Genomic DNA, 25,091 nt, shown 5'->3' on the forward strand with positions numbered 1-25,091 from the left:
ATTACACAAAGTAGTGACACCTGTGTGTATTATTTAATGATTTTTTTAAACAGCAGTAGCGTTATGTCTCTAAAGCAACCACACGAAACTTCCAAACAGCGTACAACCATGGGTAGCCGCTCCGCACTAGACTGAGCCATGTGACGAGCATCACCCGGGGGATCACAAACTATTGTATTACATGGCAATGTCTGCTAGACTGTATACATCAATTTTGAATCAATAGTTAGGTCTAGTCGGTTCTGTACAGAACTTGTCCCTAACTCCTGTTCTGATCAAGTTTAGATGAGATAACAGCCTATAATAATGATGAAAAATGACATTAAAAGGCGTAACATATTGACATTTTACTAGGTGTCAACATGTTGACAAGTTACAAAGCAGTATAAACAATTCTCTCATGTGTTCTAAATCTAGTCACAATTGCTGAAATCTGCTGCACTAATCTGCTGTCCGTTGCAGCTGAAGCAGAGCCAAACTGTATGCTAGTCAATAATTTAGATGATTAATTTTCATTCACCTATTTGTGATAATCTTCTTGTGATAAAGTCCTCATGTAATGGGCCCAAAATATGTTGATAATAAAAATACGGCCATGTATTCCATTTCAAGTCTTTCTATTTGCATGAAGGAGGAGGGGGTATTGTGGTGGGTTAACTGTCATCTGCAGTTGTGTTGATTGGTCCTCTATAAATGTATGTACTGTGGGTAGAGTGCATCTCTCACTGCAATGGCAACACAAATCATTTATTTCATGGTGAGCGGGAGACCAGAGAAAGCAGAGTTTCGGGTCAACTGTTCCACTCAAGATGTTAAAGGTAGGTTTTGTGTCTTGTCCGATTCTATAACGGCTCAAGCTGTTGTTTCATGCAGGGCAACTGTGCAGAATTGATTATGAGGGAGGTGTTACTCGTTCATGGCCTCATCCTTGAGCTGGGCAATTATTTTGATGAGACAATACAAGATATTTGATGCATAGTAGAAATATGAAGAACTCTTTGATACTTTTAGGTCTAGCTTTCAGTAGTCTTAAGTGCCATGCAGCTGGCTTAGACAGCTCTGAGTGTTGAAGGGTCGGTGTGGTGCTGTCACTTGTGACACTAAATGATAAAGTGTCACATGACTGTGGACGAGTTGAAGACTCTCTACATGCTCTCTCCCACTGTTGGCAGATCTGTTCCAGGCAGCAGCGGAAGCAGGTCCTAATGACATTCTGAAGTTGTATAACTCTAGCGGTAACCTCATCAACATCTCTCCTCAACTGGAGGCCAATAATCCCCAGTCTACCTACAGTCTGGAGGTGGTGGCCTCAGACTACCACAGTGAGCATAGATCTAGGTACCCTCTTCCCTGGAGGGAGAGCATAGGATTGATTTCAAGTCTGATGTAGAACCTCATATTTGTACTATTCTGTCCAAGGACACAGTGATTAAAGATACATGCATTATACCTTTATTTTGATTTGTGTTTTACTCTGCAGATACTGATCTGACTATGTCACTTGAAATGGATAAACTGGAGAAAAGGTATTGTGAAAGTGATGTTGTATGGCTTATCTTTCACTGAGGCTACAATATGCTTTCTTGTCTTGGTAACACAATGACTGTCCCCCAGTGTAGCACTGTGCAGTTTAATTTCTCCAAAATTGACATCCCAGGTTACAAAGTCTTGAGAGAAAGATCTTCACAGAAACTGGAGCAATACCAGATGCTGTTTGTGAGTTAAAAGACCAAGTGGAGTCCTTCAGAAACAAACTTGAGGTTTGATTTGACCAACTGCCAGCGTTATTAGATAGAAGTGTTAAATATTTTCCTCAATATGGGTTTAATGCTGCATGTCTCTTCTGTCTGATCAATGGGTGTCTCTCTCTAACGTGGATAGAACGTGGACCACCTGAGTTGGCTGGGTCTTTTCAAAAACATGTCTGAGGGGAAAGAGAAATCCTACACTACTTCCAGAAGGACCGTGGCCAGTCCTAATGAGGAGCGGGAGCGAGTCCGTCAAAAATTCCTAGAGATGAGGTGACATCATCCCATTAGAACAGTGGCTGTATAATGCCATTCAGACACAAGACATGTTTAGCCATCATATGTTTTGAATTAATTCTCATTGTTGACATTCATGACATGACTATCGGTACAGAACAGATTTAAAGGTAATATGCAGGTGGGTTTTAGCACAGTCTTGGATGTTGTTTCCTCAGCTCCCTCGAGATCACAGAGGATGTGAAGCAGTACCTAAAAACTCCAATGTTCGACAACTGGTGAGTCTTACTGTAGGGCTCCTATAACTGATATCAAAATACACACACAGACAATTATGCACCCATGACTAAAGTCCTTCCTTGGCAGGCAATGGGAAGATGCAGAGATGCTGGTGTTGCTGCAGGTGATGTTCACTGATCTAGACTTCATGTCAACATTCAACATTGAGCTGGAGGTGCTTCAGAACTTCCTCTATGAGGTCTACTGCCATTACAACAACATCCCCTTTCACAACTTCAGACACTGTTTTTGCGTCTCCCAGATGGTAAGATGATGTTCTGTTTAACCATCCATGTTATCATGTTGAATGTGCTTATGAACTTTGTTTGAATGTCATTCAAACAGGTACAACTGTTATCCAAGCCTAACCCAGCTGTCTTGGATAGAGGCCAAACTACTACATTTATTTCATCTCCTGTTCTACTCTTGTTTTAGATGTATGGACTGATTTGGTTAACGGACCTGAGGAATAACATGGACAGTACTGATCTCTTCATCATGCTCACCTCTGCTCTCTGCCATGACCTGGACCATGCTGGTTATAATAATGTCTACCAGGTTAGCCCTGTGTGTTTGTTTATTACAACCAACATGACTAAAAGGTAACATGACCTGAATGATCTTCATTTCCAGATCAATGCTCAAACAGAGTTGGCGTTGAGGTACAACGATATTTCACCTCTGGAAAACCATCACTGTGCCATTGCTTTTGGAATCCTTGCAAAGGTATCTTTGTCTGATTAGCTTCACTGACTTCCTTTAGATTTAGAGCTGTTCCTCCTTCAGTCTAAACCCTGTTCCTTCTCTTGCAGGCAGAGAGCAACATCCTAAAAAACCTGACCAATGAGCAGTACAGAAGGATTAGGGAGGGCATGATCCAGTATGGATTTACACACACACACACACACACACACACACACACACACACACACACACACACACACACACACTCACACAAGGTTACAGTGTAAAAAAGAATATATTTCATAGATATGTTGCTGCTGCCTTGTCTGAAGGAATGTAATTATCCAGAATGACCCGTGCTATAATGTGCATATGACAAATCTGTCAGATTGAACTTTGACTTAACTTGGTTTTCAGATGTATCCTGGCTACTGACATGGCCAGACACAATGAGATCCTGAACAAGTTTAAATCTGCAGTGCCTGTGTTTGACTTCACCAACAAAGAGCACAAGGATGTGGTGAGTGGAGCTTCGACTTACAGTACACAAAACCTTCATGGGATCTGCTGAGAATCCTGCTCCTCTGATTGGACATATTCCCTGTCTATTGTAATTGCAGCTCATGAAGATTCTGATTAAGGTGAGTGACATTTCCAACGAGGCCCGCCCCCTGGACGTGGCACGGCCATGGCTTGACTGTTTACTCCAGGAGTTCTTCCACCAGGTGATCAGGGTGAAATCCATTCACATGGTCAGCCAATGGAAAGTGTTATTATATGTCTATATTGTTTACCGAGCAGTGTGTTGGGCATAACAACAGCATCTAGACTTGTATTATTTGTATAATGTATAAATCTTCCCTACTGTTGCCCCACAGGCAGAATACCTTGGTCACATGCCTAGTCAGGGGCTGGTGTTTTACCACTATTATAACTCACTTCGTGGCCTCACAATCTATATCCGGATTGCAGAGCGACATGGAGAAGCTTGAAGGTCTTCCTGTCTCTCCGTTCATGGACAGAGACAAGGTGTCCAAGCCATCGTCTCAGACAGGCTTCATTGGCTTTGTGCTTCTGCCTCTTTTCACTGAGCTGACCAACCTTTTTCCCTGCCTGGAGGTGAGCCTCCTGTCTCTACACGAAACACTACTGATACAACTTCCTATGATGTTCATGTGGAAGGTTTGAGAACAGCTGGGACTGTAATGTAAATGTTGTGTAAGGGACCCTAAGTGGCATTTGTTAAGCAGCTCTTCTAAGTAATGTCTATGACAAATAAAGTTGCACATACAAACACTTGACCTCATTCTGTTCGTCCTCAGAAACACATCCTTGAACCAGTACGCAAGGCCCTGGACTATTACAGGGAGATGGAGAAAGCACTGGAACGGCAGAATCAGAACCCAAGCTCTGAGTGAGGACTTTGACACATCATGGAATGTGTGACAGTCTTATAGTGAATTATTGCCATGAGTGACAGTAGACATTTTGGTATACAGTATTAAACTGATTAAATTAGATTTGTTTGGAATTTTACACATGTATCTAGAACAATTGAGTAGCTGTGTGAAATGATGGGGCCTTCAGTAGCGGTTTCAATTAATTGTTACTTAATTTTAATCAAATTAATACATTTGTTTTGTGTTGGTCCAACTTTTGACAAATTGTCTCTTTTATTCAATGCTCGAACTGCGTACATTGCAACAAGTATGTATTGTGTGCATCATTTAGAGTTCATTTAGATATACAAACAAAAGTGCAAATGGTAGTTTTTTACCTGTTTTAAATTAATAAGAGTAATAAATATCAACAACTAGGACTCCAATGGCAACTTGGATGAGCTACAGTGTTTTCCAAAGAAATACATAAAAAACCATATAGTATAGGCCAATGTACATAAGCGTATTATTCGACAATACATTCTCCTTCAAAGTACCATTATTCAGTTAATCAGTAAACTACATTATGGATTAAGAACTTTAACAGTAGCTCCCACATGATTAACTTGCTTGTTCTTTTCTTCATAACACCATTCTGCTTTTGAGAGAAAACAAAAAATGTAACATGATATGCTGTCACCACGGGATTTGCTTTTTTTAACCATAGAAACGACATAACCTTTGTACGATAACTTTGTTGTAACAAAATTACATGATGTCACTATTTTTTTCTTGTGTCAAAGTAACAAACATATTAAACATGGTACAGTTACTCAACCGAGGGTCTAAATCCAGTTAAATCATAAATAATGGCAGCAGCACATACAACCAAAACAGCGTATCACCCTAGGGTGAGATTGAAGGTGCACATCTCCTGGCCCTAACCCCCCTAGCTTCATCCTTTGACTGGGAGTGAACATCAATGGTCTGTCAGTGTCTGAGGACGGAGGGACTCATCACAGGTTTACAGTTGCATTGCACTATTTACACATTTGGAGGGAAGGACTGGTGGAGATCTCAGGGGTCCGGAGGCTGTTTGGACACTAGTTGAACATGATGGACTCTGGATCCTGGTTCATCATCTGAGCCATGTGCCGCAACACGTCCTTCTTGGTGATGATGCCCAGGAGACGTCTGGTGGACGAAAACAAGATGGAGGCAGAAAGACAGATAACGCAGGCAAGTTAATCCACCTCAAGAGTAGTGCAGCATTTACATGTAATCATTTAGCAGACGCTCTTGTTCAGAGCGACTTACAGTTAAGTACGGGGACATTCCCCCGAGGCAAGTAGGGTGAAGTGCCTTGCCCAAGGACACAACGTCATTTGGCACAGCCCGGAATCGAACCAGCAACCTTCGGATTACTAGCCCAATTCCCTAACCGCTCAGCCACCTGACTCCCACCTGACCTGACTCCCACCTGACCAGATGCAGCGGGGCATCTGGTCCACTGTCAGTGTAAATGCGCTGACGGAATCCACGACTCACCCGCTCCTGGTCACCAGACACTGCCGGAGGCCCAGCTTACGGAAGATGTCCACCACCGTCTCCATGGGCGTGTGGTCGGTCACGGTGAAAGGGCTGAGGTTTAGGATGCGGCGCAGCTTGAGGGGCTGAGGGTTACTGGCCGGCAGCTGGGGGGCGTCCTCCGTGAAGTAGACCACGGAGCTGCTCACCACGCCGTCCTGCTTCTGACGAGCGTTCTCTGTGGGGGTCGGGACAGAGCGTGGGGGGGGTCAGAAGACAACTATGTGACCGGACTTTAGATTGGGGGGAGGGACCTCAGTGGTGGTGGAAAGGATCAGGCTTTAAGAGGAGACCAGAGAGCAGGTGAAAAGAGGAAAGAAGAAGGAGCTCAAACACGGGTGTGTTAGGGTCAGCGGATGACAGGCAGAAACAAACGAATCAAGAAAGGAGGAAAGCGTCGACGGAAACGGAGAGAGAGAGAGCAGGTGCGTGTGTGGACGGCGTCTTACTGATGGCCAGGGTGAGGTCCCGGCGCTGCACAAAGCCGATGAGGCGCTCCGACTCCCGGGACACGACCACGGGGAAGCCGTTGTAGTCGGTGTCCTTGATGAGCGCCTCCACGTCCTCCACCGTGGTGCTGTCCTGGGTCAGCACGGCCAGCGGGGGCTCGCTGCGGCGCGGGCGCATCACGTCGGTGGCCAGCGTCCGGTGGGTGAACTCGTCGCGCACGTCCAGGTAGGGGTAGCCGTTGAGCTGGATGTGAGACTCGTAGATGCCCTCCTTCCCGAAGGCGTCCGCCACCCACTTGCTGGTGACCGCCGCCGCCATCAGGGGCACGATGTACTCCAGGCCCCCGGTCAGCTCAAACATGATGACCACCAGCGACACGGTCATCCTGGTCACGCCACCTGGAGGGATATCCCAGATTAGACTGGGTTTACATGAAGCCGACCAACATAACTTTATAAAGCTAATGGCTTATTCAAAAGGTGTTATTATTGAATCAAGTGTGTCAACTCTCTTCTCACTGAATGTGCGAAGAAAAACACTGACTGGGACTTGGTTATGGCAGCATCAGTGATTGATCCAGGTTTATCTCCATGGTGAGCTGATCTCCTAGAGGTCTCTCACCTAGACAGGCAGCAGCCCCCACCATGGCGTACAGGCCAGGAGTCACACAATCGGCCCCGGGGCGACACCAGTTCTTGAAGATGATCCAGTCGTGATGGTGATAGGCCATCTGCTCCACGGCGATGCCCACGATGCGCCCAGCGATGGCCCCGACGGCCATACTGGGGATGAAGAGCCCCGAGGGGATCTGGAGGGAACACACACCAACAAGAGTCAAGTCAAGGCACACAAGTCTTCAACTCAAGACGTCCATTCACTTGGACGCCTAGACTGGGGGAGAGATGGGTCGGGCAGGGCTAGGATCCTGACCTTCATGCCGAAGGTGAAGATGGTGATGACGATCTTGAAGACGAGCGCCAGCGCCAGCTGCCAGAGGGCCGTGTAGACGCCGGGCCCGGCGGGCCGGTCGGGGATGTCGTCCACCGGGCGACTCATGTTGGGGTTGTTGATGTAGTCGCACAGCTGGGAGGACTCCAGCGCCCCGCAGTCGTTGAAGAGCTCCGAGATGAGCTCGCTGGTGCTGCGCCGCGTGTACGGGTTGGGGAAGGCCAAGATGGCGGTGATGCCCGTTATGGCGATCACCTCCAGGACGGGGTATTTCCCCAGCTGGGTGGTCTTCCTACGCCTGCACCAGGCGATGTTGCCCCTGATGAAGAGGGTCCCCCACAGGCCCCCGAAGACTCCCAGCAGGATGAAGGGCACCAGCTCAGCCATGTACCAGGGCGTGTGGTACTCTACGTAGAACAGCACCAGGCGGCTGTTGCCAAAGGGGTTGATGGAGCGCAGGGTGAAAGCGGCCACTAGGGCGGCGAAAAAGGACCTCCACAGTGTCTTCAGAGGGAAGTAGTAGCTCACCTGTGGACAGACAAAGATATTGTTCTATACCGATGCCTGTCAGTTAATGAGGTTTTATCCCATGGTCTGGGTGAACATTCAATTCTGATTGGCTGCAGGGGTGTCCATCATCAGGTGATAATGTACACCGCGTCTGGCCTTATCCCTTACATATTTGTTAATGTGGGGGACTAGTATGCATACCTCCTCCAGACTGAAGAGGACCCCTCCTATCGGAGCTCCGAAGGCCACTGAGACGCCAGCGGCTGCAGCAGCAGACAACACCTGCACAACACACCCAGCCCAGCCCGCACATCAGCCACAGACCTACCGCTGGCACAGCGCCCTTTATACGAACACTCTCAAGATCATGTAGGGGGTCACTGGGAGAGTGGTTGGTGCGTGAGAGCCAGGCGTACCTCGCGGCGCTTGCCCTCGTTCTTGCTGTACTTTGAGAAGAGGCTGCAGAAGAGGTTCCCACAGCAGCAGGCCACGTGGACCAGAGGCCCCTCCTTCCCCAGGCTGAGCCCAGAGGACACGGCCAGCACCAGGGTCACTGTCTTGATCAACAGGGTCCACTTCCCCAGGTAGCCCCGGATGATGAAGCCACTCAGGATGGTCTTGATCTGCATGAGACAAACACGTCATCCCTTTGCTGTGTTCACAACAGTGGATATTCACATTTGAGTTATAAAGCTTTAAATGTAAATGGTAATAAGTCACACTCACCTCAGGAATTCCTGACCCACAAGCATAAGGGGCAAAGACTCGCACCAAGGACACAGCCAGGAAGGAGAATAAGAGTGCCCACAGCACATATAAGAAGTAGTTTAACACATATGCGCCAGCACCCTGGGGAATGTTAACAGAGGCATGAAATAAGCTCAGGGGCAAGTCCAGCTACTTCAGCAATCTGTCCTCAGCGCCACCAATAGAGAACGGAACACTCGCTGACCTCTGAGTGACCCGTCATCAGCTCTGCCCACTTCTGCCACTGTGGACACTTGTCCCGGTTGTCAAAGGTGGTCGCATTGGAGGTCCAGCAGCACTGCTCATGGCTGTACCAGAAGGCTGACAAACACACACCCTCCTTGAGGTCGGTCATCCAGTCCACAGCCAGGTCTATGACTCCCGCCAGAGTACCTGCGCAGAGAGGTTCACACACGCAAACACAAATTGAGGAGACTGATTTTAAACTACATTTGGACCAAGACCTAGAGATGACAAAACGTTGTTAGACCATAGTTTTTCCCACCTGAGAGGAGCCCTATGAGCAGCATCACCACCCATCCTGACCAGGCATCCAGCAGACTCTTGATTAGCTCCCAGATGGACTCTTTACTCTTGATGGTAATCTAAATTAAAGGGGGTTGACACAAGGCGATGATGATGATGATGAAAAAAGTTATATTCAAGTTTTAGGAGTACAGGGGCCAGTTACAGAGACTAGGATAGACTTGATCCAATGTATTCACCTTTCTGTGGCGGTCTGTGTCTCTGGACTTCTCTCTCAGCCAGTCAATCGTGTGAAAGTCTTCATAAGTGCCTACGTCTGGGAAGGGCTCATCAAGGAAGTCCATTAGGTTCCCAGCGCCATTGAGCTCCTCTGTGGGAGTGGCACTGCTGGCCCCTAAGACCAAACAGAGAAGAGTCAGGACTGACTCCATTCTCCAAGACAGTGACAGGAGTGATGTCACACACAACGTATAGAGTGCGACAGGCCTCAGTCACGTCATCATGAACAAAATGTATGATTCATTAGATGCATTTGCAATAAACACTTACAAATTTAAGATGATTGGGTATATACAGTAGAGAATGCAATAGTATACTGTTAATAACTAGCCAGCTAATTAGGTACGTTTGTTTATATTTTTTCTTGAGTCAAAGAAACCTGGATTTAAGACATTGGCATGCCATTAAGAAGCCAATAAACTTACATCCTCTATCATGACGAGCAAAATACATAATCTAACATTACAGTCGTTAGTAATTTATACTGATAACGTGTACAGTTCTAAACGTTGCAGACAACTAAGCTAGCAGGCAAGTTTTTAGCATGTTCATGGCTTCAGAAGCTTGCAATTGAAATGTTTCTAGCTATTGCCTTACCGTCTGCTTCCATGGTCCTCTCTGTTCTATAAAATGTGTAATAACTATTAGCAATGTTATTTATTTTATGTAACTGTCACATGCGTGGTCATGTTTCTACATTGCATTTGCTTTGTTTAGCTAGCTAGATTGCTGTGACACAAAACAAATGGGGAGGAGAGATTTCTGGTCTCCCACAATGCATTTGCTCGAACAGCTCGTTATGCTGGCCAGATAATGTGTGAAATAGGCTCTGTCCTGGCTTGCTACAGCCCACGACAGCATTCTGTCTGTAGCCTACTAACTGGTAAAATACAGTTTTATAAGAATGACTGGGTATAATTGTTGAAATAATTTGCATGATATCATTATTTTGTATTTTTTATTGGTGCTGCTAGCAATAACAGTGCCACACGGAGAATCAGGGTCAGAAACAGGGACACCTTGTGGACAGCAAATGTACAGCTAAACCTGAAGTTTAGATTCATGAAGGGTTACATAAATAAAGTAAAATGCTAACTTAAGTTTAATTAAACATTTGTAATGCAGCATAATGTTACGCTGTACCGTTCAAAAATCAGGTATTGGATTGGTTGTTAGAAACAGACTCGAGCCTAGGTATCGCGCCTTAGGTACTGCTATTTTTTGTGAAGGGAAAGTGTATCATTTACTTACAAAAAAAATGCATTCAGTAGCGTATCTGTTGGTGATGACAGCACTCAATGTTGAGAGCATACATTCACCGACTCCACTGCTATAGCCTATGCCTTAAAGTCATTCAATCGTAGACAATTAATATGGTTAAAATGACACTACAAACATTATCAGGGTGTATCAGGATTTGTGCCTTGCATGTTTTCACAGGTCTTGGGTGTGTCTGTCAGTGAATAACTATTATGCCTTGAGGTAGAATTTCACAGTGTTTCTCAAGGACAAAGATTCAGGAGGGCGTTTACTCTGGTGACTCCCTCCTCAGTCAATTTAAGGAACAGCTGACATCAGATGTAAGTAAATAACTTTCATCCATTTACCATCTATCTTTTGATTTTAGAAAAGCAGTTAGGTGATTAATACAGTGTCCTGTATTTAAGACTTTTTGTACATTTTAAAATGCAAGTCTAAAAGCATGCACTTTATACAAGCTTAAATAGTATGTGGAAGGGTGTGTTAACTTCAGGTTTAACTTCCTGTGAATCATTAACTGTATATTTGCTAAGTTTGACAGCCATCCATACACACATTCCCCAGCCAAAGAGTTAGTCATATGTACGAGAAGAGATTCAAGTATATCTTGATATTAGCCATATAACACATGCAATATTAAGTGTCCGCAGTGCTTGTCTTTCACCAGTCAGGGTATCTTTTACATTTCCTTCTACAGCTAGTTTAACCAGTTTTGTATGTTCTTTGTTGATGTACACACATGTTGTACGTTGTCAAGCTGCGTCCTTCGGTCTGCCCTTCTATTTGTGACTTTTTCTGTGAACTACAAAACATTCAAGGTTTTGCTTCCAGATTGATATTGTGATGAAGTGCAACAGAGATTTATCAGATGATCTGGACCTAAGCTTCCTCTCCACTGACGAGGAGATGGCAATCCGGCAAGTGCTTCAGAGAGATGAGAATCTAAAGAGACAAGAAACTGGGCGCATACGGTAAAATAATTATATTATTTGTCAAGGTGCAGTTGTGTTGTAATTGTTGAAGGTGGTTTGTTGTTGGATTATGGGGTTTGAAATATATTGCAATGTATGTCAGCCCTTATCCAGTAGTTTCAAAGTGTACAATTTCCTTTTCTTGTCAGCTTTTAACTGTTTATTGTTATCAGGCGACTGCGTCTCTCCATCCCTGATCCTAAGACTCTCAAAGTCATGACAGGAGAGTGGTTTGAAGAACTCAGGACTCGTCGCTATGGGCGGCAGTCTGATGTGACTGAGGTGGTTAGGTCTTCAATGAGGAGAAAGAAGACAACAGGTACCGAATGCTTCCATAACCCCACTGATAGTACCAAGGCCCTGTCACTCGTATTTTTTACCCAGGAAGTATGGTAGATAGCGAATGTACTGCAGTTATATAATCAATGGAGGCTCGGGCATTATGGTTTGACTGTATTGTGATCTCTGCAGTACCCAGGGGTAGTCCCTATCGTGACACCAGAAAAACAGACTACAAAGGAGAAGACACGAAAACCGACTCTCAAACTAAGACATCTGAGTTGTAAGATACAGTAAAAGATCCCTAAAGGCCATATAATGGTTTAACTTTAGCACGTGTTTCTCATGCTGCTCTTGATGTGTGAACTTGCTTTCTTTCTTTTGTCACACAACATAGCAAAACACTGAATACTAGTTTTCTAAATCCTGCGTTTCGTGAAGAAAAGGTGTGTCTTACTGCTTTCTTTTAAAACCTAATCGAAAACCCTCACAATATATCTACAGTACATTCATTGATTCTATTGTTTCATACTAATCAATTCCTCAGGTTAAGTTGGAACTCTCTGAAGAGGAAAGTGCTGCACATACAGGTGAGTGTAAAGCATTTAATAAACTGACTAGGGATCCATTTATTTCTCTGACCTTTGTACTCTGCGTACATAAATAGAACCCAAGTTAACACCTTTGTTTTATACAGACGTCACCACTGTTGACATTCCTGAATGGAAGACCCCACCCTCTCAGAAGGCTTGTGAGCAAACCAGTAGAAAGGGAATCAGCCCCAACCCTCTTCTATCTACACAGCACCAGGATATAGACTACTTTAGCACTGCAAACCCAGACCATCCATCACCAAAACCCAGAACCCTCAAGACTTCCTCCTTCCCTGTAGAGGAAGTAGCCCATAAGTCTCAGTCCACTCTCACCACAGAGTCTGATCCCAGCCCTCCACCCCAACCAGGACCAGAACCACAGGATGACATCACATATCTGGAGTCCACCCGCAAATTGGTCCTGCCCCCAGATATAAAGGATGACCCAGAGCAGAAAAGCCCCACCGTGTCTGTGGACCCAAACACATGGACACAGCCTGTGGTCGAGGACCACTTCATAGAAGTCAACAAAACAGACAAGAGCCCTGAAAAGACTCCTACAGTGGTAACATTGCCCAGCGACAGCATACAGGGTAGGTCAGAGCATAGATTTGGTGCTACAATGGGAGAGAGAGTTACTACTGAGAGTCCATCTGGTGGTGACACAGAGAACAGGTCGGAGGAGATACCAAATGCAGGAACAGGTGTTGAATGTGCTGACCACAGCAAGTCTTTGGAGGGTGCTATGCAGGCTGGTCAACCTCACCTTGAAGAGGTTCCATTTGAGCCTTACAAAATGAAGAATGTTTCAAAGAAGCCAAATAAAGACCCCAAACCAGAAGAGGCTCAGAGCCACAGTGAACCATCGTTCAGATCTCTGAAGTCAACCTTTGAATATAACCCCTTCTGTACAACAGAGGTACCTGTATCTGTAGAAGGCCCCCAACAGTTGCCCCAAGAGGAAGCCCAGGTTTCTGTGAAACCGAACACATGGAAACAGCCGGAAGTGGATGGAGACTTTATACAGGTCAACTTGGCAGATGAGGGGCAGACCCGTGAAAAGACTCCTAAAGGTGTAACATCACCCAGCGACAATACACAAGGTATGTCAGAGGAGCATAGATTTGATGTGGAGTGTTCAAAGCTCCAGTTTGTCCCGACTCCATCTGTTGGGACGTGGGAGCGAAGCAGCCGGATTAGGCCTCAGTCAAAACAGGAGAATTTCACAATAGGAGAGACAGTTACTGCTAAGAGTCCACCTGGTGGTGACATGGAGAACAGGTCAGAGGAGAGGCTAGATTCAAGAAGTGATGATGAATGTTCCGACCATAGTCTGACCAAGTCGTCTTCTAGAACCCCACCTTTAGAGGGCGGTAAGCAGGCAGGTCCTCCTCTCCTCAAAGAAGTTCCATCTAAGCCTTACATATTCAAGCAAGCTAAGCCTGCTTCAAGGAAAGGTAAAGAAATCCAAGAACCCGAACCAACAGAAATTAAGAGTCACAGTGACCTATCGTTCAGACCTCTCCAGTCAACCCCTGGATCTAACCCTTTTTCAACAGCAGGGATACCTATATCAGTAGGAAGCACTCAACAGTCACCCCAGGATAAATCACAAAGCATAAAACCAGTGGGCAAATCAGTTGACACGGATAATTCCCTTGATATAAGAGAGGCCATATCTGAGATTAAAATATTGTCCTCATCTGAAAATCCTTCTCTTGTTGTTGCTTCTATAAATGACAAGGTTGAATTATCCATCACCCCAGCAGAAAACAGAAGCATGGACAAAGATGAGGTTATCAGCAATTTAAGCAAGGATCTTTACCCTGACACTAAGGTGGCTGGTGGTGAAACTCATCACACAGAAAAGGATCAAAGTAGATTTACAGGCCAGACTCATGAAAAAAACCCTAAGGAGGTAACATTAACCAGTGACATTTCACAAGGTGTGTCAGAGGAGCATGTATTTGTTGATAACAATCCAGAGTTCCAGTTTTTGCCGACTCCCTCTATTGGGATGTGGGAGGGGAGCAGCCGAATTAAGCCTCAGTCAAAACAGGGGAATTTCACAATAGGAGAGACAGTTTCAACTAAGATTCAATTTTTTGGTGACACGCAGACCAGGTCAGTGGAGAAAGTAAATGCTGGAGGGGATGTTGTACATTCTGTTCGTACTAAGCCGTCTTCTAGAACCCCACCAGTAGAGGGTGGTAAGCAGGCAGATCAACCCCACCTCAAAGAGGTTCCATCTGAGCCTTACATTCTTAAGCCACCCAAACCAGAAGAGGCTCAGAGCCACAGTGAACTGTCCTTCAGCCTGCTTCAGTCAACACCTGGCTATAACCCATTCTCTACAACAGATAAACCTATGTCTGTAAGAAGCCCCCAACAGTCAGACAGACAGAAATCACAAAGCATAAAACCAATGGACCAGCCATTTCTCACAGATGATTCCCATGCCATAGAGGAAGTTAAATATAAGATGACAACATTGTCGTCACCTGAAAATTCTCCTGTTGTTCTTGTTGCTTCTGTAAATGAAGAGGTTGAATTAGCCATCACACCAGCAGAAAACAGTGACATGGAAAATGATGAGGCTGTCAACAATATGAACAAGGATATTTACCCTGACACTGAGGTGGTTGAGGACAAGAGTCAAGACACAGAAAAGGATCAAAGAGTATTTTCAGAACTCTCTGATGTGCGAAAGTTGGAGCATGTTCAGGTCCCTGTAAAGGTGGACAGAGAAGAGTCTACAGAATCACAGAGTGAAGCAATAGTTAAAGCACCAATAGCAGTAAATGTAAAAGAGATGGAAAGGCCTAAAGAAGAAGCCACATCAGAAACCGAAATGTTTTTAATTGCAGATTCTGCCATCACCAAGTCATCAAAAGTCCCTGCTGAGGTTCCCAGACAACAAGCCAATCAGGAAGCTGGGAAGTATCCCATCCCCACCATACTGCTCAATTCATCTCAGTCTCCAATAACAGAGGAAGTTAAAGGTAGGCAAGGTCACCCCTAGTTATTTGTAAATGTTGCGAGTCAGTGAGATTGTCACAGCTTTCATTCATTGACCTACGCTTGAGCAGATGCAAGGCCATTGTAACCCTTATTACACAGATATTATTTAATACTCAAAGCTTTGCAATGTTAAGGATTTGGATAACATTTGGGACATATAAACATTCACATTCTCCCTCAACACAGGTTTAGGACATCGGAGAAAAGTTCTGGAAGTTTCTTCCGTGAGTGGCTCATCACTGGGAAGCTTGAAGGTTAGACATCCATATGCACAAAAACATACACATTTCCCCTTTTCCAATCAGGACACTTGCAGGCAATGAAACAAGTAACCCATTAACCGCTCACTGTGTTCCTGCTGTGTTCCCCTCAGGATGAGACTGTGGACTCAGACGACGACCACACCTCAGTTTCTAGCCAAGGCTCAGACTTCTCTGACAGACAAGGGTATGGCAGTACCTTGTCCTTATCACACTCCGGGGTAAGGTCATCTTGTATTTGAAAACGTTTTTGTCTATCAGGTGTTGAAGATTTGTATTCATAAAGACAGGTTGTATAGACGTGATGGCTTTTTTGACTGTGCTCTCTGCCCTTCAGCGCACTGGCAGTATGCTAAGTGTGTACAGCGATGCCGGGGATTTTGGGAATGTGACAGTCCAGGGGGCTGTGGAGTTTGCCATGAGGTACAACAAGGAAGGGGAGTTTATTGTCACTGTGGAACAATGTCTGGATCTGGCATTCGCTAATGCCCGCAAACAACGGACAGACCCGTAAGCTTGATACATAAAAACATACATGCACATCAAATATATGAGCTATTTTTCCCATACACAAATAAACCCAACCTCTAGCTACACAAATGTGTGCACACACTCAGAGGCCTTTACAAGTTGTATGTTGTGTGTGTGTGTATTATGTGTCCAATATTCAGATACGTAAAGACCTACCTCCACCCTGACAAATCGCACAGCAGCAAGAAGAAGACCTCAATCAAAAAACGAACTACCAACCCAGTCTATGGTGGAGAAACGCTCAAAGTAGGCTCATTGCTGACACAAAAACACGGAACGGTATTTGCCCTATAGGAACAGATCAAAACAATTCTACATTTATCTTGTGTTCCTCAGTATAAGATGAAGATGGAGGAGCTGAAAGACAGGACCCTCAACCTGTCTGTCTGGCACAACGATTCCCGAGGTAGAAATGTGTTTCTGGGTCAGGTGGAGATCAACCTTAAGACGTGGGACTGGGGCCACGAGGCCCTCACCTGGTACAACCTGCAACACAAGGTACCGTACACACCAACTGTTCTTTCTTAAGAGTGAAAGGGGAAATACAAAGAGGACCCCCTCACCTTGATGGTCATAAGACAACATTACTGCTCAGTGATGTAAGGATGAAAGGGCTTCCCTCTTGAAATCAAGATCCATGTTCAAATATTGTGATAAAAAGGATCACCAATGTTGTTTGTTGTAGAACTCTGAGGGTCAAGAGGTCACTGAAAACCATGGACTGTTGACAGTTGCTCTGAAATACCTTCCACCTGGATCAGCAGGTAGGGCTGGTCATCTGTTAAGGACTAGTGCAATAAATATATATACATATATACCCAGACAGGGTGAAAGTGATAAATGTCCTTTTCAACAATTTACTAAATATAAATGCAGTTTACGGTTTAGTCATTTAAATATAAATATATTTAAATATATATATATTTCACTGCACAAAGCTCTGGCTAGTCATGCTGATCCTGTCCCTCAGGCATTGCCAGGCCGGACTCAGGGGAGATCCACGTGTGGCTGAAGGAGGCCAGGGAGTTGCGGAAGCTCAAGGCTCAGGGTGTGGATTCCTTTGTCAAGTGGTGAGTGAGGGAGAGACAGATATTCAGGGCTAAACATTGCCTCAGTAGAGTAAGAACTCAAACCTTTGTGCCACTACTTTCATTGGTGACGTCTGTTTGCCTTGGTCCATTCAACACATACACCGTCTCCGTAGTTACATGCTGCCAGACACAAGCAAGAAGAGCCGGCAGAAGACCCGCGTGATAAAGAAGAGTCAGGAGCCGGTGTATAACCACGCCATGGTGTACGATGGCTTCCATGACGACGAGGTCAGAGAGGCATGCTGCGAGCTGACTGTCTGGGATAAGAACAAACTGTCCAATCAGTTCCTGGGAGGGGTCAGACTTAGCTTGGGCACAGGTAAGCTAGTGAACTGATCAGCACTAATTAGTTGATGTTCCAATTCTGAGTCATAAAAACCCAAGTGTGTACTGTGAGCTTTTGATCTAGCTCAATGCTAGTTTCTGACTTGCAAGGCATTATGCAGTTGTAATGAATGGTTCCTGCATGTCTTTAGTAACACATTGTGACTACAGGGCAAAGCTATGGCAAAAAAGTGGACTGGATGGACTCATGGGACCAAGAGATTGGGCTGTGGGAGAAGATGCTAGCCAGTCCAACCAGCTGGGTGGAGGGAGAGCTGCCCCTTCGCTCCGCTATGACTCCAAGGAAAAAGCGCCTTTAGGGGATGGGACTATGTGAAATAAAAAGATAACATCTTAAACATCTCAGAAATGAGCTTGGACTCAGATGGTTGAGATCTATAGATATGAAACAATAAAATATTAGCAATGAAGAGCCTTTTAAATTGTCCTGGTGTTACTCCATCCTGGAGTTGCAATGGGTACACCCAATTATGAAAATATTTAAGTCATCACTAGGGTTCCAGTAATGTCCAGGGCTATATCAAACAACCAAGCAATTGGAAATAAACTGTTGGTGCCTAACACTGAACTTGGCCCTTGAAGACACAATTAAGGGTTTCATAATAGGCAAAGGAATGAATGCATCCTTGAACACATTTTATTTCCCCCATTTGCTTTTGACTATCAAGCAACATTGTACAGAAAGCTTACAATGGCCAATGAGCACAACCTAGTGTTCCTTTAGGGTAAAACATAACACCCTTAAGATTTAGCCTTTTTCTACAACACTTTAATATACAGGAGAGTCAAACCCAGGTTGTCGTATGTCAGACAGATCTTTATTCCATCTCATTTCATTGGAAACATTAAATATAACTTTCAGGATGACGACACAAGTACAATTTTTGTATGCGAATGTTTTACAAAGCAAGTTCTCCTACCACAGGACCATAATTTCTCCCTCCCCTGCACAACAGTAAAACACTGGATGAGTTTATGAGTGCTCTTCAGCCAGTTTCGCAGCCTTCTCGACCACCTCCTCGATTGGGCCCACCATGTAGAAGGCCTGCTCTGGGAGGGGATCGTACTCACCTGGAGAAAGTTGCCATAGTTACAGACAATCGAAACGGCCTTATAGGCACATGAAATACTCAGGTAACTACACAACTGAAGTACCCCTAACTGGTACGTACCATTCAGAATGCTCTGGAAGCCAGCAATGGTTTCCTTCAGGGGCACCAGTTTGCCCATGTGACCAGTGAACACCTCAGCCACCTGGAAGGGCTGGGACAGGAAACGCTGGATCTTGCGGGCGCGTGACACGATCAGCTTGTCCTCCTCAGACAACTCATCCATACCCAGGATGGCAATGATATCCTGCAGGGACTTGTAGTCCTGAAGGGAGAGAATCAAAACCACATTTGGTTGGCATCATCCAGCACCAACCAAAAAACAGGACCATGGGTGGACAGAAAGCAACCTAACAAACCTGGAGGATCTTCTGCACGCCACGGGCGACATCATAGTGCTCAGCTCCGACAATGTTGGGGTCCATGATACGGGAGGTGGAATCCAGAGGGTCCACGGCAGGGTAGATTCCCAGCTCAGCGATGGCACGGGACAGCACAGTGGTGGCGTCCAAGTGAGCGAAGGTGGTGGCTGGAGCGGGGTCAGTCAAGTCATCAGCGGGCACGTAGATGGCCTTTTAGGAGGGGGAAAGGCTTGGTTAAGTACACAGGTTGTACTCAGACATAATCCCTAATAGGTGCTGAGAAGGAATAGATTGTACGTTGCAGGAATACTGCTTTACCTGCACAGAGGTGATGGAACCCTTCTTGGTGGTGGTGATTCTCTCCTGCATGGTTCCCATGTCAGTGGCCAGGGTGGGCTGGTAACCCACAGCAGAGGGGATACGCCCCAGCAGGGCAGACACCTAGAGGGGACATGACGAGAAGATAAGACTGCCATTTCATGCGTCTACATATCGTTTGTGCCCATCTATATTGTTTAAACAAAGCATTCATAAATAAAAATAATAATTGAATGCAAATTGCTTGCTTAGTCAGCCTGTGCTGAAGTTAGACAAAGGGTTTGACCCCTAGCTGACCTCGGAGCCAGCCTGAGTGAAGCGGAAGATGTTGTCAATGAAGAGCAGCACATCCTGACCCTCCTGGTCACGGAAGTACTCAGCCACAGTCAGGCCAGTCAGGGCCACTCTGGCGCGGGCACCTGGGGGCTCGTTCATCTGGCCGTACACCAGCGCTACCTGGAGGGAGGAGAAGGAGTTCAATTTAAAGATAAAGTTTCCAGTGTAAAACAATGACTTGAACACTGGTTGAAAAGTCATCAAACAAAAACACAAGGCCTGGTCTTCACCTTGGAGGTGGTGTCTTTCAGGTTGATGACGCCAGACTCAATCATTTCATGGTACAAGTCATTTCCTTCACGGGTACGCTCTCCCACTCCGGCAAACACAGAGTAACCACCATGGGCCTTGGCCACGTTGTTAATCAGCTCCATGATCAGCACAGTCTTGCCCACACCAGCACCACCGAACAGACCTAAGGCAAGCAGTCAGTTAATTACAAGTTAGATTAATTCCTACCATGACCAGCCTTTTGCTTGTTTCACTCAAGTGTCTGAAAGGTTGTAATGGAACATACCAATCTTGCCTCCCTTGGCATAGGGAGCCAGAAGGTCCACCACCTTGATGCCAGTAACCAGGATCTCCTGCTCCACACTCATGTCAGTGAACTCTGGGGCCTCAGCGTGGATGGGGGCAGTGCTGAGAAGGAACAAAGTAAAGTCCATCCCATCAGATCATTTGAGAATTCAAATTAAAGGACGAGTCAATTCTACCCTTAATTAAGAATACTGGAGTTGAATATCTGTTAACAAAACTTACTGCTTGGTTGAAATTGGACCCCTCTCATCAATGGGCTCTCCAATAACATTCATGATTCTTCCCAGAGTCTCAGGCCCAACTGGGATTCTGATGGGGGCACCAGTGTCCAGAACCTTCTGCCCACGGACTAGACCTTCGGTACCATCCATAGCAATGGTTCGCACGGTGTTCTCCCCTGTAGATAGACATAGTTAATAATGCTACAATGCACTGCATGGTTGGAACAGACAGCAATCGTAACCAATAAGTAGAGTAATGGTTGAAGGAGATAGTTACTCACCAAGATGCTGTGCCACTTCCAGAACGAGTCTGGACTCGCGGCCAGCAACCTCGAGAGCATTGAGGATGGGAGGGAGGTCGTCGTCGAACTGGACGTCGACAACGGCACCGATGACCGCTACGATTTGCCCACTAGCGGCGGCGGCGGCGGCAGCTGGAGCTGCATAGTCTCTCCCTGTTAAAGTTAAACCAGTGTGGAAGGTAAGAAGTACAATCAGAAACCAGACAAATTATGACTTTGCCATATTGACATTAGTCAATTAAATTAACTCCACAGGGCAGAAAGTAACGAATGGCCCCATCATTGCTGCAGACGACTGAAATAAAGATACTGCAACTGCGCTAGAGTACGCAGGCCGTCTCAATGTCAAGTATTCTCGGCCATGTTACGCAGGCAAGCTTATCCACTCCGTTAGGGAATACATTACATAATTTGTATCCAAATTATAAATGTCATTTCCACTGGACGCCTTTGGCCCATGAATCAAATTTATCTTAACTAAATGTCACAATCTCCTACCAAGACGCAAGTTACTAGCTACTATAGCTAACCCAACCGCACGAGCTTTATTTGGGAGGTCGAACGTTGTCAAGATCACCATGTAGCTAAGCTAAACAGCATAGTTAAACTGGTACGCAATTACATGGTATAATACAATTTGTTCAGAATACTACACGTTTACCATTTCACCTTGACAACGTGTCTTGGTTATTGTCTGTCAAGCAGCACCATCTACGAACTTTACAAGCCGTTGCTAATAAGCTAGCTATGCTAGCGCGAGCCACCATTCACATGTTGCGACAAAGGTCATTTCTGTTTGGATGAAAGTCAGGACTTAAGGCAATCTACAACATGGCAATACTATTATAGTTTACATAAACTGCATCAATGGCAAATGTTACAGTTTCAAAATACGACGCGTTTCATGACGTTATCGTTTAAAAGATATGAGGCCTTCTCAATTGACAGCAGGCGTGTTCCTCGCGAGTTAGCGAAGTTAGCATAATCCCTGTCCTCGAACTCATACTCAAATATTTCCTTATGCATTTTCGCACCAAAAATATTAATGCATGTTAGACATACGTGAGAGAACAGCTGGGGATCCAACGAGGGCCTTCAGTGGCTGGACTCCAGGCTTCAGAGCCTGCAGAGCCCCGGTGCAGCAACGTCCCACAGCTCCTAACATTGTCAAAATGGCTGAAGGTGGAAAGAGACAGAAGAACTTCTGGCTTTATAATGAAGGACCGGGAAGCCTCAACTGAGCGTGCGCGAAACGTCAGGGGGCTATACGGAGCAGGCGCACTTATCAATGGCGCTGTTGGCATTCCTCTTGACTGTACATCTTGTACATTAAATGTTCAACAGTTAACAACGCTCACCCAGACACAATACTTTAGAAGTGCGTTTGTATAACATGTGTCAGAGAAATTATAAGAAACTCCCATAGCTCTAACATAAAACTCAAGGTCAAACTGACATAACTAAGAGAAAATAGTTGAATTATTTCTATGGTGAAAGTTGTGTAGGCCTAAATATTGTAATGTCGGACATAAATACAAAGTGTGTGGGACTTGAGGGATCGGTCTGATTCTCCCCCAATGCTGACACCTTCGATCTTCATGGTGCATGGCATACTCTCTCTCTCCTCTCTCTCTCTCTCTCTCTCTCTCTCTCTCTCTCTCTCTCTCTCTCCTCTCTCTCTCTCTCTCTCTCTCTCTCTCTCTCTCTCTCTCTCTCTCTCTCTCTCTCTCTCCTCTCTCTCTCTCTCTCTCTCTCTCTCTCTCTCTCTCTCTCTCTCTCTCTCTCTCTCTCTCTCTCCTCTCTCTCTCTCTCTCTCTCTCTCCTCTCTCTCTCTCTCTCTCTCTCTCTCTCTCTCTCTCTCTGGAGACATTGAATGCCAAGTGCTCAAACTATTGAATTTGCAATCTGACACTTTTTGTCCACTAGAGTGTAGTGTTGCACAAGGTGGGTGTTGTGCAACACCTGTTTCACAGACGGGAGAACATTGGTACAGAGAATATTGCAGCATAAGTAATGTGGTAGCTAATTGAGATTTCTCTACAAGGCTTTTTCAATTCTTAAAAACATTTACGAAAGCAGAGATGTTATATACAGAGTCAGAATTTCAGTATAAATAGATGTATGCAGAACAGTTTTAGACATATAACAATGATGTTAAAGTAATGTAACCTGTATGGCAACATCTTATTGTAAACTGTGATTGAAAGTAGAATTGATCTGTTTGTCCTTCAGTCTTTTATGAAATCCATGCCCCTGCTCCTTCAGACTATAGAAGATGGTGATTCAGACTTTACTGACATTCCCAAAATACTTGAGTCTGCTAAAAAATACATATTTTACCTTAATTTTGTACCCCTGTAGCAATGCTATTTCAATTGCTAGTATATTTTGCTATACATCACCAGAAATCATGGTCATACACAGTCCAGCTGAGTAATAATGTTTAATTAATGAAGATGTTTGAAACATTTCTAAGATCGCACTGTTCAAAAGCAGGTTGATGGGATGTGTAGAGTGCTCTAATCGGGATCCCAAAACCATCCCCTGCTTTCAGACAGCCACAAATATATATCATCTTATGGTCACCACTCCAATGGAAATGACTCAGCAATGTTTTGTGTGAACGTTTGCTTTGCACATGCTCTAAATCTGTTCGAACAGACACCTTTGTAATTGATCATTTGGTCATCTTCTTCTGCCTCAGGGCAGTCTGTGATTTGACCTCATCACGGAACTCACTCTGGTGGTGACCCTTGCATTTTGACAGGCATTTTACCTGGATCACTCAGTTGGGAAACACATGTTTCCTGTCTTCCAGCATGTCGCACCAAGCACTTCAAAGCTAATGAAAACACAAAGTTCAGAGATGCAGTTGTGGCACACAGGACATGGTTGGGTTGTATTTTAAAGACACGTTGTGTGATTTGTCGGGTTTCATCAAATAAATCTGGGGTAAGAACATGTTGAAACATGGGTGTGTAAAGCTACATTGGGGTCCTGTTTTGTTATTGAGCGAGTATGTCAAGTAAATTGTTTGAATGTGTCAGTCACCCAGAACAGTGATTGTGCATTGTAAATATATACAGTGCCCTCCAAAAGTATTGGAACAGTGAGGCAAATTCCTTTATTTTTGCTGTAGACTGAAAACATTTGGGCTTGACATCAAATAATGAACGTGAGACCAGAGATCAACGTTTCAGCTTTTATTTCCAGGTATTTACATCAGGATCTGATGCACAACTAAGAAAATATCACATTTTGTTTGAATCCACCCATTTGTCATGTGATCAAAAGTATTGGAACAGATATACTTAAAACATATTTAAGTGAATAAGACTTAATATTTAGTTGCAAATCCTTTGCTTTCAATAACTGCAGCAAGTCTGTGACCCATTGACGTCACCAAACTTTTGCATTCTTCCTTTTTGATGCTTTCCCAGGCTTTCACTGCAGCCTCTTTCAGTTGTTGTTTGTTTTGTGGGGTTCCTCCCTTCAGTCTCCTCTTAAGCAGGTAAAATGCATGCTCTATAGGGTTTAAGTCTGGAGATTGACTTGGCCAGTCTAATACCTTCCATTTCTTGCCCCTGATGAACTCCTTTGTTGTTTTGGCAGTGTGTTTTGGGTCGTTATCTTGCTGCATGATGAAGGCTCTGCCAATCAGTTTGGTTGCATCTTTCCTTAAATTGGCAGACAAAATGTTTCTGTAGACTTCCGAGTTCATTTTGCTGCTGCCATCATGTGTTACATCCTCAATGAAGATTAATGAGCCCGTCCCAGAAGAAGCCATGCAAGCCTAAGCCATGACATTACCTCCACCGTGTTTCACAGATGAGCTTGTGTGTTTGGGTTTCCTAAACATATCAGTGTTCAGTACCTTACAGTACATCAAAATGTGTCCAAAAGATAAATCCCTAAAAGACAGATTCTCACCTTGTTTTATTTGGTTCACCGTGAAAGAGGGCGGAAGCTGCGCCAGATTTAAACAGGTCCATTTCTCAGGGCGGCATTCTTGAATGGCAGCTCACCCCTGATTGCTTTCTGCCTCTAGGTTCAGAACACAGTGGGCCATAAAAACATGCAGTGTCACCCTTGGAGCATAGCAACAGGGTTTCCTCTTAGAACTGTTAGATACCATGGGCTTAACTGGGTTGTGGGTTCATCTATTTAAAAGCTGGAGCTTTGGTGAAAGGAGTCAAGGCAAGAAATGGTAAAAAGAGCGAA

General features: G+C 44.9%; 4 protein-coding genes across 10 annotated transcripts; 2 read left to right on the forward strand and 2 right to left on the reverse strand.

Annotated features, from left to right (window-relative positions):
* Positions 1 to 22: 22 nt before the first annotated feature.
* Positions 23 to 4,493, forward strand: LOC124474555 (high affinity cGMP-specific 3',5'-cyclic phosphodiesterase 9A-like). Its single transcript, XM_047030811.1, has 14 exons — positions 23 to 818; positions 1,173 to 1,322; positions 1,481 to 1,526; positions 1,658 to 1,760; positions 1,882 to 2,021; positions 2,204 to 2,263; positions 2,352 to 2,529; positions 2,700 to 2,822; positions 2,898 to 2,990; positions 3,077 to 3,144; positions 3,366 to 3,468; positions 3,569 to 3,673; positions 3,921 to 4,067; positions 4,271 to 4,493. Exons 1-14 carry the CDS (start codon positions 731 to 733, stop codon positions 4,364 to 4,366), a joined length of 1,500 nt encoding a protein of 499 aa, XP_046886767.1. The 5' UTR covers positions 23 to 730; the 3' UTR covers positions 4,367 to 4,493.
* A 119-nt stretch (positions 4,494 to 4,612) lies between these two features.
* On the reverse strand, positions 4,613 to 10,094 carry clcn4 (chloride channel, voltage-sensitive 4). The gene is made up of 12 exons (XM_047030809.1): positions 9,932 to 10,094; positions 9,295 to 9,449; positions 9,075 to 9,174; positions 8,775 to 8,962; positions 8,549 to 8,671; positions 8,239 to 8,445; positions 8,024 to 8,104; positions 7,295 to 7,840; positions 6,986 to 7,172; positions 6,364 to 6,762; positions 5,876 to 6,092; positions 4,613 to 5,521 (listed from the first exon to the last, which is right to left on the reverse strand). Exons 1-12 carry the CDS (start codon positions 9,942 to 9,944, stop codon positions 5,431 to 5,433), a joined length of 2,307 nt encoding a protein of 768 aa, XP_046886765.1. The 5' UTR covers positions 9,945 to 10,094; the 3' UTR covers positions 4,613 to 5,430.
* Positions 10,095 to 10,152: 58 nt separating this feature from the next.
* On the forward strand, positions 10,153 to 18,451 carry si:ch211-266g18.6 (synaptotagmin-like protein 2). 7 transcript variants are annotated; one of them, XM_047030794.1, is made up of 18 exons: positions 10,153 to 10,217; positions 10,775 to 10,914; positions 11,426 to 11,565; positions 11,739 to 11,884; positions 12,037 to 12,127; positions 12,242 to 12,290; positions 12,392 to 12,434; positions 12,542 to 13,540; positions 15,305 to 15,439; positions 15,645 to 15,712; positions 15,832 to 15,939; positions 16,056 to 16,228; positions 16,390 to 16,495; positions 16,586 to 16,747; positions 16,935 to 17,013; positions 17,220 to 17,319; positions 17,454 to 17,659; positions 17,836 to 18,451. In XM_047030794.1, the coding sequence occupies exons 3-18, from the start codon at positions 11,438 to 11,440 to the stop codon at positions 17,982 to 17,984; spliced, it is 2,742 nt and encodes a 913-aa protein (XP_046886750.1). In that variant the 5' UTR covers positions 10,153 to 10,217; positions 10,775 to 10,914; positions 11,426 to 11,437; the 3' UTR covers positions 17,985 to 18,451. The 7 variants fall into 7 exon arrangements, with proteins under 7 accessions (XP_046886750.1, XP_046886751.1, XP_046886752.1 ...); XM_047030795.1 differs by having other exon boundaries at positions 10,156 to 10,217; positions 12,542 to 13,030; XM_047030796.1 differs by having other exon boundaries at positions 10,160 to 10,217; positions 12,542 to 12,595.
* Positions 18,452 to 18,484: 33 nt separating this feature from the next.
* Positions 18,485 to 22,072, reverse strand: atp5f1b (ATP synthase F1 subunit beta). Its single transcript, XM_047030810.1, has 10 exons — positions 21,933 to 22,072; positions 20,850 to 21,023; positions 20,570 to 20,744; positions 20,328 to 20,449; positions 20,041 to 20,225; positions 19,772 to 19,930; positions 19,475 to 19,597; positions 19,154 to 19,366; positions 18,858 to 19,059; positions 18,485 to 18,756 (listed from the first exon to the last, which is right to left on the reverse strand). The coding sequence occupies exons 1-10, from the start codon at positions 22,033 to 22,035 to the stop codon at positions 18,659 to 18,661; spliced, it is 1,554 nt and encodes a 517-aa protein (XP_046886766.1). The 5' UTR covers positions 22,036 to 22,072; the 3' UTR covers positions 18,485 to 18,658.
* Positions 22,073 to 25,091: the final 3,019 nt, after the last annotated feature.

The sequence above is a fragment of the Hypomesus transpacificus genome, chromosome 12, assembly GCF_021917145.1.
Source record: "Hypomesus transpacificus isolate Combined female chromosome 12, fHypTra1, whole genome shotgun sequence".
NCBI lineage: Eukaryota > Metazoa > Chordata > Actinopteri > Osmeriformes > Osmeridae > Hypomesus > Hypomesus transpacificus.

Excerpts from the sequence above, each read along its gene's own strand:
- clcn4 (XM_047030809.1), bottom strand. Across the intron at positions 8,963-9,074 it reads GCTCATAGGGCTCCTCTCAG|GTACTCTGGCGGGAGTCATA; the intron begins GTGGGAAAAACT and ends CTCTCTGCGCAG. Across the intron at positions 8,105-8,238 it reads ACGAGGGCAAGCGCCGCGAG|GTGTTGTCTGCTGCTGCAGC; the intron begins GTACGCCTGGCT and ends TGTGTTGTGCAG.
- LOC124474555 (XM_047030811.1), top strand. The coding sequence starts at position 731 with ATGGCAACACAAATCATTTATTTCATGGTGAGCGGGAGACCAGAGAAA. Across the intron at positions 819-1,172 it reads TTCCACTCAAGATGTTAAAG|ATCTGTTCCAGGCAGCAGCG; the intron begins GTAGGTTTTGTG and ends CACTGTTGGCAG. Across the intron at positions 4,068-4,270 it reads ACCTTTTTCCCTGCCTGGAG|AAACACATCCTTGAACCAGT; the intron begins GTGAGCCTCCTG and ends GTTCGTCCTCAG.
- si:ch211-266g18.6 (XM_047030791.1), top strand. The coding sequence starts at position 11,438 with ATGAAGTGCAACAGAGATTTATCAGATGATCTGGACCTAAGCTTCCTC. Across the intron at positions 11,885-12,036 it reads GAGGAGAAAGAAGACAACAG|TACCCAGGGGTAGTCCCTAT; the intron begins GTACCGAATGCT and ends TGATCTCTGCAG. Across the intron at positions 16,496-16,585 it reads ATGGTGGAGAAACGCTCAAA|TATAAGATGAAGATGGAGGA; the intron begins GTAGGCTCATTG and ends TGTGTTCCTCAG.
- atp5f1b (XM_047030810.1), bottom strand. The coding sequence starts at position 22,035 with ATGTTAGGAGCTGTGGGACGTTGCTGCACCGGGGCTCTGCAGGCTCTG. Across the intron at positions 21,024-21,932 it reads ATCCCCAGCTGTTCTCTCAC|GGAGAGACTATGCAGCTCCA; the intron begins GTATGTCTAACA and ends TAACTTTAACAG. Across the intron at positions 19,598-19,771 it reads TCACTCAGGCTGGCTCCGAG|GTGTCTGCCCTGCTGGGGCG; the intron begins GTCAGCTAGGGG and ends TGTCCCCTCTAG.